We start from the raw sequence: 11,801 nt of genomic DNA, 5'->3' as shown, positions 1-11,801 counted from the left end.
TGAACCTAGGACACTAATGGGCGTCAGCTCTGTGCCCACAAATTAACAGCATACCCTTTGTGGGACTAGCATGACCTGTGTGTAGGGTGTCTGGTGCCACATACTCCTGGAAGCCTACCAACGGCTTGTCAAATCCATACCATGCAGGATCGATGCTGTATTATGTTTCTAAGGTTGACCAACATGCTTATGTTATAATGTTTTGGCTCATCAAGTGCCCATGTGCATGTAAAAATTAACACAGATTTTTCGTTTATGGATTTTGATGCATTTGTTGACAAATGATAACTTATTTGTTCATTGTCATATATCTTTCTTCTTATTCATTAAAAACCTTACCTTAATCTTCACCATCATCTTCATTATATATACTTATTTGAACTAATGATGGGAATTATAAATAACACAGTGCAGTGATTGGGTATTATTAACTCTCAATAAACTAATATCCTGTTGATTGAGCTGTAACGCCACACTAGTTATACAAGGTGGTCAGAAACAGTGTGAAAAGCTTGTAAGTGCATTGCAGTGTAGGCAGTGTGTCTTGTGGTAAAAGTTTTTATGAAAGGAAAAAGTTGTGAAACATGTCTTCTGTGGACCTCGACCTGGATCTTCAGACTATTAAGTCTGTGATGAGAATAGCAACCCCCACCATCTTGACCAAAACAAAAAGAGACAAAATATGGTTGTATATAAAAAAAATTATAAAGATGCACCTTTCCAGGACTTAAAACCAGAGTCTTTAGGAACAAAGACAGATGTGAGGACACCTGACCTGAACCCACTATCTTGAATTTATATGGAAAGTGTGTGTGTGGAGGGGGGGGGGGGGGGGAAGGAGGGGCAGGGATGGGGCTACCGGATGAGGGAGGAGGGAGAAAGGTGGGGGAGCTGTGTAAAAAGTAATCCATTATTTCAGTACTCTTGTTTTCTACCTACTGACTTAGTGCTAAATTGTCTGTTAATAGCTAAGATGCAATACTCACTTAATGGATGTGCAAACATACACAACTGTGTGTTGCATTAAGCCAATATATACAACAACTGATTTCACTGAAGTGCCTCCTGTTGGAGAAAAAGGTGATTATTTTAGCGACAAACATTTTTATTGCTTAAATAAAAATCACATCACATCATTGTGAAAACAAACACACAAATGGAGACACTTTTGAATGATTGGCTTTCACTCTATCTGGTAAAGCTTGGTTAATGTGAAAATTGCTGAACTGCACCATGATTTGGAGCCCACATTAATCTATAGGTCTCCCTATAACTGGAAGGATAAGTCAGTTCAATGATCAAAGGAGGCATAGGCATACCAACACCAATAATACCATCCCATGTGTTTTAATGTTCAAATCAACCTTCAAATTTATCACAGGTTCACCTTCTGTCATTTGGCAGAACAAAAAGTTTGCGAAGTACGCAACATATCTTTCAGGAAACACATTGTACTCATGTTCACTTGCACATTGTCAGGCAAAAATAGTGTAAAATCAGTATCATTGTCGATTCAAGCTTTTGCACTGTTCAGCTGTAAAACAGACTTATGGTTTGTCTTGATCCATAATGATAAAACACATCATATTGATACAAATCTTTATTAATGTCCATGGTACAAATGTTTGAAGTTTTGATACAGTGATATGTTGTAGTTATGTTAATAAAACGCCAACTCAAAATATGTGGCAGCATCACTAGGAGACTACTCAGTCATTCTTGGAGGCATCTTCAGGTCTTAGGCGTGTCCTAGAAGCATCCATAGCTTCCAACCACAGCTCCAGGTCCTTCGGCGGCGGTGGCGGAGCATCGCAATGTGTCAGGTCGCGCATCATGACACGTGCGTCAGTGCCCACCACATTCTGTCGGCTCAGCACCACAGCACGCACAAAGCCATCACGTGGTGTCACAAACTGCTGTTCCAGGTAGATGCTCTTCTCATCCCAGTAGATCAGCTGCCAACACAAAAAGAATCATGTTACTACCATCTGGTATGCCCTACATCTATATATACAGTCGGTAGTCATAAAATTTTGATTATCACCTCAACAAATAAAGTCATGTAATTAATTATTTTTTATCTACAATCTACAGTCCTGAAATCCCTGAACCAAAATACAGCAACATGGTGCTATGGGAGACGAAACAGTGTGCTCCTGCTACTGCTTACACCCATTCAAAATACCCACGAAACCAAGGTAGCAGCAGAAATGTTGCGCCTGTGTCACACCTATCGAGATGTCTTCTTTAGCCACCAAATCACCATAAATCCCAGGCAAGTTAGTCAAACAGCAGAAAATAGGGAAAATTTTTAAACCTCTGGAAAACACTCATATGGGATATGTAGCAGTGAGAAAGTAAGAAATAGGAAAGCAGCGGCCTCTAGGTGAAGAGGACATAAGCACCACACCCAACTGCTCATGGCCAGTTCTGACAGTTCTACAGAAGTGTCAAGACCAGCGACCTGGATAGAAGTATCCACTGTATTACTTCACTTGTATTGGAATCATTATACTGTGCCCTTTGCTTGCAGCACATCTGTGTATTTCTCAAAGTTAAATATTGACATTGATTCATTTCATACTAAACTCTTTAAAAAGATTTGCCTGAATCGTCTAGCAATGCAAGAAGCAGGTTTCCTAGACATCATGTCTTTGACAACTAGAAAGAATTCAATGTTGGTGATGAGTATTCAGAAGAACCTTAAACTAACTGCCAGAAATTTCATTTGGTGTTTGCTGGTACCTTGATTCTACATTGTCTTTTCTTTGCACAGGTGTGTTTACTTGCATTAATAGTGTCTCTTATAGTGGTTTTGCTGATCAGTGTTTTCAGGTGGGTATTGCAGAAATTTTCTTTGCTTTTGTACTTATTTTTATTGCTTGCCTTGTCTGTTTCTTGCATTTATCTCTTCCAAAATGAACAACCCGCCTCTCCCACCCCCTGCTCAGGTGCCACAGCTGCAAGAGATAGATGCAACACAGCTAACACAGATGTTTCAGTTTCAGAGTCAACAAATCGCAGTTCTACTAAATATGATACAGCAGCTACTCACCGCTCAAGCCACCAATATGTTGCAGCAGGTACTTGTAGCTCCGATTGCCATACCACCTTTTTACCAATTTAATGAAAAAGAAGAGGAGTGACTCAAGTGGTCGCAACAGTCTGAAGCCCAAGTAATTGCTACAACTTACCAGGTACTGTGCAGCTCTATCATTTATTGCCAACGGTAGAAAGTGCAGTGTTTCACCTCATTTAGAAACTGTTCCCTAACACTACTCTGAATGAACTTTCCTATGATAAGTTTGTAGATTTGCTGTTCTCGGAAAATGTACTTTGCCTGCCATGTATTGCTTGCATACATGAACTGTCACTTTCGCTGTACTACAATCATGCTATTGTGAGAACATATTTGGTCTTGATTCATTTGAATTGTTTGGCTTTCAAATTCAGGATAACATGTTGACAGTGACTGCATTTAATGCAAAAGACAGAGTAGCTAACTTGCTGCAAGGATTCCCTGAACTCTTTTCTGAATGTTTAGGCAAGGCTAACAATTTTAGTTGCACATATTACTATGAAAGACAATCCTCAGCTGAAATTTTGATAGGCCAGAACTGTTCCCATTGCATTATGGGACAAAGTAGTTGCTGAACTTAAAGAATTGCAAGATAGTGGAACTATTGCACCCATATCAGCTAGTCAATGGGCATGTCCACTGGTTTTACTCCTCAGACCTTCAGGGCTCATTCACTCTGTGTTGGCTTTAAGTCTACACTCAACCCACAAACTGTGATTGATACTTATTCATTGCCATGCCAGAGGATCTCATGGCCAGATTAGGCACTGGTCGCTACTTTTCAAAAATTGATTTGCAAGACACATATCTTCAAATACGACTAGATGAAGAATCTCAAAAAGTGTGTGTTATGAACACTCATTTAGGCTTGTTTAAATATTTGCATTTGCCTTTTGGCAGTGCTTCCACATCCATCATTTTCCAACGGTATTTGGAACAGCTGACTGCTCAAGTACCAAACTGTTCAAACTATTTGGACGATATTGTCGTAGCAGGTCGTACACCTGAAGAACACTGCAAATTTGCATGCTTTGTTTTGTGTGTTATCTGAGGCAGGACTAAAGTGTCAACTGAACAAGTGTGATTTTTTTAAAACCTGAGTTCCAGTATCTTGGTCATGTCATAAACAGTCAAGATGTACATGCTCTTCAATCACATTTGTCAGCCATATGGGACTTGCCAGTTCCTCACAATGTCACAGAATTGCAGTCAGTTTTGGGGAAACTGAACTATTATATTTGGTTCATACTGAATGCTGAACAAATTGTGGCTCCATTGCATCACACGAATGTCCCCTTTGTTCGGACAGATGAGTGCCAAGCAGCTTTTCAGAGACTTAAAGATGCATTGCTCAGTGATTGATGCTTGGTTCACTTTGATCCTGACAAACTGGTTGTGTTGCAAGTTGACATTTCCTCTTACGGAATCGGTGCAGTGCATTCACATAGTTTTGGTGATAAAGACAGGCCTATTGCTTTTGCATCTAAAGTGTTGCACAAAGCTCAGTGTAACTATTCACTAATAGAGAAAGAGGCATTGACTATTGTGTATGGTGCCACCAAATTCCACCACTATTTTTATGGCAGAAAATTCTGCTTCATAACAGATCACAAGCTACTCCAGTCCTTGTTTCATCTGATGAAACAGGCTCCTGTATGAACTGCCCAAAAATTGCAAAGATGGGCTTTGTTGTTTTGTCAATGTCAGTACAAGATTGTGTATTGTCCAACAGCTCAACATGGTAATGCAGACTCACTTTCGCTTCTTCCAATTGGCCCTGATGCATACTTTGACACTTCTGCCATATCTTGTTGTCACATCAATGCTCTGGATTCTGAATTGTTTCAATCATATCCTCTGAACTATAGGAAAATTGCACAAGCCATGGAAACTGATTCAGATTTGAACATTTTGCTAAAATACATTCACACATCTTGGCCTCACTCATCGCATAGCATAGAGAACTCTGTAGTGTGCTGATACTTTGCACCTCAGCCTAGCCTTGCTATACAGCAAGGCACGATTCTTGTTCAGAATGACATTGGACAGTCATGTATGTTGATCCCCAATGCTTTGTAAAAAGAAGTATTGCAGTCACTTCACCAAGGACACAGAGGGATTGTTTGTATGAAACAGTTAGCGTGTTGACACTGTACTTGGCAGGGTATGGACACACCAATAGAACAGATGAAATCACATATGTGGAAAATCAGTCTGCTTCACCACAAACATTCTCTGTTTGGCCTAAGTCACAATCACCATGGCAACATTTGCATACAGTCTTTGCAGGACCTTTTTGGAACACTCATTGGCTGATTGTGGTAGACTCTTATGGCAACTTTCCTTTTGCTGTGCCAATTAACTCGACAATATCATGTGGCACACTTCCAGTGTTGTCCTCTATTTTTTACCTCAAACGTTTGCCTGAAGTCATAGTGTCAGACAGCAGCCAACAGTTCATGTCCAATGAGTTTGAAACATTCTACGAACACAATGGTATACAGCACCTAACTAGTGCACCATTCCATTCACAGTCAAATGGTGAAGCAAACTTTACACCGCACACACTATGGATCAAGCATTGCAATTGTTTCTCACTTCCTATCATTCGCATCCACAAGATGAACCATCACCAGTGAAATTACTTCACAGCTGCCGCCATCGGACACTGCTCCATCTGCTCCACCCTCCCCAGCATCTAGCACTGAAGGAAGGATGCAAGTATTGCTTCGCACCACATGACATTGTGTTTTACGGGGTTTTTAGTGGCAGCAGATGGTGGGTATGAGGCAAGATCCTTCATCGACTTGGCACATGCGTGTATCTCATTTAGGCCCCGACGGATTGCAACACCGACATCACAGCCAAATTCACCACTATCATGTGCATGGTGATCCTTCTCTATCTCTTCCCCCAGATTCATGGATCCCAAGGACAGCATGGCCACAGCAGACACCAGAGGGTGTCAGCACGACACTGTGAGATGACCCCATGGAGACCTCTCATTCTACTGATGGAACTGGACCCACCCATGCTGCTGCCGCCACCATCCTCTACATCTTATGGGCCTGAGGAGGCATACACATACCCTTCTGGTTATTTTCTGGGGGATGTTTCCACCAGAACAAAGGTCGGATGGCAGGGTACAACTGCAAGCTTGCAGCTACAGCCTCTGGTCCATGATCCTACCTCCCCTCCCATTGTTGAGCTCCTTATTCGACGAGGGTCTATCACTCTGGGGGGGGGGGGGGGGGGGGGGAGGAATGTCTCGGTGTAAAGTCAAGCACTGGCATGCCAGTCAGGAATGATAGAGCAGAGAGGGCTGTGAAGGAGACGTCAGCCAACTGCACACTAGCCGACCCCTCTCTAGGATGACAACATGACAGCAGCGACTTCTACATGAAGAGAACATAAGCACCACTCTCTACTGGTCATGGCCAATTCTGCCAGTTCTATGGAAGCATCAAGACCAGTGACCTGGATAGAAGCATCCATTGTATTACTTCACTTGTTTTGGAATTGCTATACTGGAGGACAATGATTATATTGCATGTTGCCCTTTACTCGCAACACATCTATGTATTTTTCAAAGTTAAGTACTGTCATTGATTCATTTAGCAATAAAACTCTTTAATACGATTTTCTTGAAATGTTGTCTAGTGATCCGAGAACCAGGTTTCCTAGACACCCCATCTTTGACAACTAGGCAGGATTCAAGAAAATCCACATCAACTCTTGGAAATCGTCAGGGACAAGGGGTTGAGCCATGAGTTTCACGGTACTCCACTTGACACAGTTGTTGCTGTAATCTTGCACTAAGTCATGTGGCTTCCATGAACGGCAGCATCCACCCACAAGTTCAATTTTAGTGTCCAGTTTCCTGAATGGGCTGTGAAAAGTGTCATTACAAGTCACTTTGCAGACAAAAATTCAAACCATTTCTGCATTACATTCAACTGCTCATTCAAATACATGTAACCTGTATTGAATGTGAAAAAATATTGCATTGGGACACAGTAGTCTTGTTTCTTTCACTTCTTGAAGTTAATCAGAACACTAATATTTGGAATTTCCTTCCTAAGCAATCATAAAAGAGGAAAATACAATATTAGTCATGCCAGTTTGCTTCTGTGAATTGTGTGAGAGAGTTTAAGACCCAATGAAGAAATTTCTCACAGTGTAACTTACTGTGAAGTGTAACTAGCTTACTAGGACAGCTGGTTAATGAAATATTCAACAATAAATCCATATAGTAGCAGGTGATTAACACTTCTAATGAAGTACATAATAATTTGTAATTTTTATTATGTTGTTCTGTCACCTGCATTAATAATCATTTAACATCATCTGAAATAATTTAATGGCTTTCAAAAGACAAAATTCATCATCTAATTCATCAGATTCTAACTTTGTGTAGAAATGTTTCTTTATAGTCAGTTCAACAAGATTCATCATCATCAGTGTTCTGCCTAAAGGCAGGTTTTCACATGATAGTTCTCCAGGCTGTCCGGTCTTCTGCCATCCTCTTCAGGTCTGCATAATTTCCTCTTCCCTTTATGTCGTCTATCACCTTGCATCTCCTTCTTCCTCCCTTCTTCCTCTCAGTCTTCTCCCACAAACCAATCCTTCCAAAGCCTCTACTAGCAAGCACTCCCTTCTCAATGAATGTCCCAACCAGTTCTTTTTCCTTTCTCTTACAACCTTCAGCAGACATCTTCTCTCACCAACCCTTTCCAATACTCTTTCATTACTCACTCTTTCCATCCAGCTTATTCTCTCCATTCTCCTCCACATCCACATCTCTAATGCTTCTAACCTTTTTTCATCCTCTCGTCTCAGTGTCCATGTTTCTGCCCCATATAGTGCCACACTCCAGACAAAACATTTGCCAAGCCTTTTCCTTAGTCCTTTATCTAATTTGCCACACAAGAGTCTCCTCTTTCTGTTGAATGCCTCCTTTGCTATGGCAATTCGAGTGCTCACCTCCTGGTGACATCTTAAGTCTTCAGTTATTGTGATTCCGAGATATTTAAATTAACTTACTTGGCTAATGGTAGATTGTCCTATTTTAATATTGGACAGTCTGCGTCTTGTACTGATGACCATACTCATTGTTTTTGCTGTGTTTATTTGCATCCCATATTCCACACAAGCTTCATTCAGATCTTTGAGCATGTTATTCACTGTCCCCTCACTTTCTGCCACTAATACCACGCCATCAGCAAATCTTATACATTCTATTCTCTTTCCACCAGTACATATTCCTCTTTTCCCATCTAAACTTTTCGCAAAAATCTCTTCAAGGTATACATTAAACAACAGTGGGGAAAGGCAACAACCTTGTCTAACACCTCGTCCAATGCTGCTTCCTTCTGACATTTCATTTCCAATCCTTATCCTTACTTTCTGGTGTAAATATAGATTCTGTATCAGTCGTCTCTCTTTCCAATCTACTCCTTTCCTCTTCAAGATATCCATCAGCTTGTTCCACTGAACTCTGTCAAAAGCCTTTTATAAATCTATAAAGACAGCAAAGATTTCTCGACCCTTTTCCATATATCTTTCCCCTATAGTTCTTAGCAGGCCAATAGCATCTCTTGTTCCTTTTCCTCTTCTAAATCGGAACTGCTCCTCTGCAATCCCTCTATCTAGCTTGCCATATAACCTTCTGTTCAACACTCTCAGCAAGACTTTAGCTGCATGAGAAATTAGACTGATGGTCCAGTGCCCTTCACATTTTTTAGTATTTCTCTTTTTCTCTATTGGTATCATAACTGTTGCAGCAAAGTCCTCAGGCCATTCCCCTTTGTCATATATCTCATTACAGAGGTAGACTATTTTTTTCTTGCCTTGTTTCCCAGACTCTTCAACAGTTCTGCTAGCAAATTATCTATTCCACATGCCTTCCTATTCTTCATCTCCTGCAGCGCCTTTTCTACTTCTGTTTCCAAGATGGTAAATCCCTTTCCATCTTCCGGCACATATTGCTCTTCTTCAACCTTAATTTCGCTTTGCATTTCATCCCCCTTATACAGACATTCAATATATTCTTGCCATCTGTTCAAAACCTCCTGTGGTTCTTCTGCTAGAGTACCAGACAGAAATTCATTCATATAATGCAATTTTTGGGTAAAATGTATAGAATTTTCAAATAGAAGTTTCCAGAAAAAAGTGTAATGTATCAATGATTCAAAATGTAAATATTTTGAACATCATCAACATTTAACATGCTTTTAAGGACATTTCCTTGTACTCTAACTAAAACATTCACATTTCGAAAATAATTGTTAAAATCTAAAATTTTAAGAAGTTTTGTATATATGAAAGGATGCTGAATATGACATTCATTGAAACATCACAGTATCATCTCCATCTATATTCTGCAAACCACTGTGAGGTGTATGGCAAAGGGTATATCCCATTGTACCAGTTATTAGGGCTTCTTCCTGTTTCATTCATGTATGGAACATGGGAAAAATTAGTGTTTGAATGCCTTTGTGAGTGCAGTAATTATTCTAATCTTATCCTCATGATCCCTATGTTAGCAATACATAAAGGGTTCTACTACATTACTAGGGTAATCATTTAAAGCTGGTTCTTGAAACTTTGCTAACGGACTTTCTTGGGATTCTTACAACTATTTTCAAGACACTTTCACTTCAGTTCCTTCAGTATTTCTGTGACACTCTCACATGGATTAAACACACCTGTGACCATTCGTGCTATCCTTCTCTGTATACGTTCAATATCTGCTGTTAGTTCTATCTGGTATGGGTCCCGCACACTTGAGCGATATTCTAAAACCATCTAGAACCAGTCGCACAAGTAATTTGTAAGCAATCTCCTTTGTAGACTGATTGCGCTTCCCCACTGTTCTATCAATAAACCAATTCTACCACCTACTTTAACCATGACTGAACCTATGTGATAACTCCATTTCATATCCCTAGAAAGCGTTGCACCCAGGTATTTGTATGAGTTGGTTGAGTTCAACAGTGACTCATTAATATTAAAGTTATAGGATACCACGTTTCTTTTGTTTTGTGAAGTGCACAATTTTACATTTCTGAACTTTTAGAGCAAGTCACCAATCTCTACACAATGTTGAAATCTTATCAACATCTGATAGTACATTTATGCAGCTTCTTTCAGATATTTCTTCATTATAGATAACTGCAATATCTGCTAAAAGCTTGATTTTACCATTAATATTGTCTGCAAGGACATTAGTATACAACATGAACAGCAAGGATTCAAACACACTTCCCTGAGGCCAAAGTTACTTCTACATTTGATGATGACTCTCCATCCATTATAACATGCTGTGTACTCCCTACCAAAACCCTCTCAATCCAGTCACAAATTTCACTTGATACCCCATATGATCATACTTTTGACAGTAAGTATAGGTGTGGTACTGCATCAAATGCTTTTCAGAAATCAAGAAACACTGCATCTACCTGGAGTTGGCTTTCACATGGTCAATGTTTTCAGAATCCATGCCATTGGGGCCTGGAGCTTTGTTCACTTTTAACAATGTCAGCTGTTTCTCAACACCACTGACACAAATACATATTTCATTCATCTTTTCAGTGGTATGAGGATTAAACTGAGGAAATTCTCCTGGGTTTTTCTTTGTAAAGAAACATTTGAAAACAGAGCTAAACATTTCAGCTTTACCCTCAATTTTAGTTCCTGTCACATTTGATAGAGACTGGACACTAACTTTGGTGCCACTAATAGCCTTTACGTATGATCAGAGTTTGTGTTCTGTGAAAGATCATTTGACAATATCCTGCTACAGTAGTCATTGAAGACATTATGCATTGATCTCTTGACGGCCAAATGCATTTCATTATTTTAAATCTAACATATTTGCATCAAGAGTGGGGTTCCTAATTATCTGTTCTAGGTAGTTTTTAGAGAAGGTATTTTGTGAAGCTTCACAGGATGCTTTATCACACCCACCACTAACAAAATTGAAATTTTCCAATTCATTGTTGGATGATTAAAGTCGCTACTGATGATTACAGTATGACTGGGGAACTTACTTACAAGTGGACTGATGTTTCCTCTGAAGTTTTTGGTTACATAAGGAAATGGGTCTAGTGGGAATTAAAAGGAGCCAGTTATTTTATGCTCACCCCTGATACTGGGTCTTGCTTAAACAATCTCGCATGCAGCTTCAATGTCTACCTCGTTAGATTTGAGTTTCTTGTCTACTGTGACAAATACACCACCTCCATTTCCCATTTGCCTATCCTTTCAATATACCCTTAAAATTTCTCCAAATATCTCACTGCTATCAATTTCAGGTTTCAACCAGCTTTCTGTACCTAGTATTATGCGAGCTTCACTGCTTTTCATGTGTGCTTCAAACTCTGGTACTTTGTAGTGAATGCTTTGGTAGTATACCATTAGGATTTTAATACTCTCGCCTGTAGGAGGCATTTCTTTCTATCTTACATTGATACTTCTGGGTTTCCTACAGTTTGGAGAGTACCTAATCTAAAAAATCCTTGTGTGAACCCCTCACACAGTCGACTACATGAGTTGCAGTCTCTGATGTGTAGTGCACACCTTACCTATTTAGGGGCACCCTATAGCTCTCAAACCTATGGTGCAATCCAGGAAGTCACAGTCTAGCTTGTCACGGAACCTTCAAAGTCTCTGGTTCAGTCCTTCCACTTGACTCAGGACCAAAGGTTCATAATCAGTTCTG

General features: G+C 39.9%; 1 protein-coding gene across 1 annotated transcript in view; it reads right to left on the bottom strand.

Annotated features, from left to right (window-relative positions):
• Positions 1-1,585: 1,585 nt before the first annotated feature.
• LOC126251838 (protein THEM6) overlaps positions 1,586-11,801 on the bottom strand; it is a 122,545-nt gene continuing 112,329 nt past the window's right edge. Inside the window, exon 3 of the mRNA XM_049952503.1 lies at positions 1,586-1,955. Coding sequence (XP_049808460.1) covers positions 1,710-1,955 — 246 coding nt within the window. The 3' untranslated portion in view covers positions 1,586-1,709. The remainder of the gene's footprint in view (positions 1,956-11,801) is intronic.

Source organism: Schistocerca nitens, chromosome 4, assembly GCF_023898315.1.
Source record: "Schistocerca nitens isolate TAMUIC-IGC-003100 chromosome 4, iqSchNite1.1, whole genome shotgun sequence".
In the NCBI taxonomy this organism is placed as follows: domain Eukaryota; kingdom Metazoa; phylum Arthropoda; class Insecta; order Orthoptera; family Acrididae; genus Schistocerca; species Schistocerca nitens.
The sequence above is the reverse complement of the archived record's forward strand: the minus strand, read 5'-3'. Positions and strand labels throughout refer to the sequence as shown.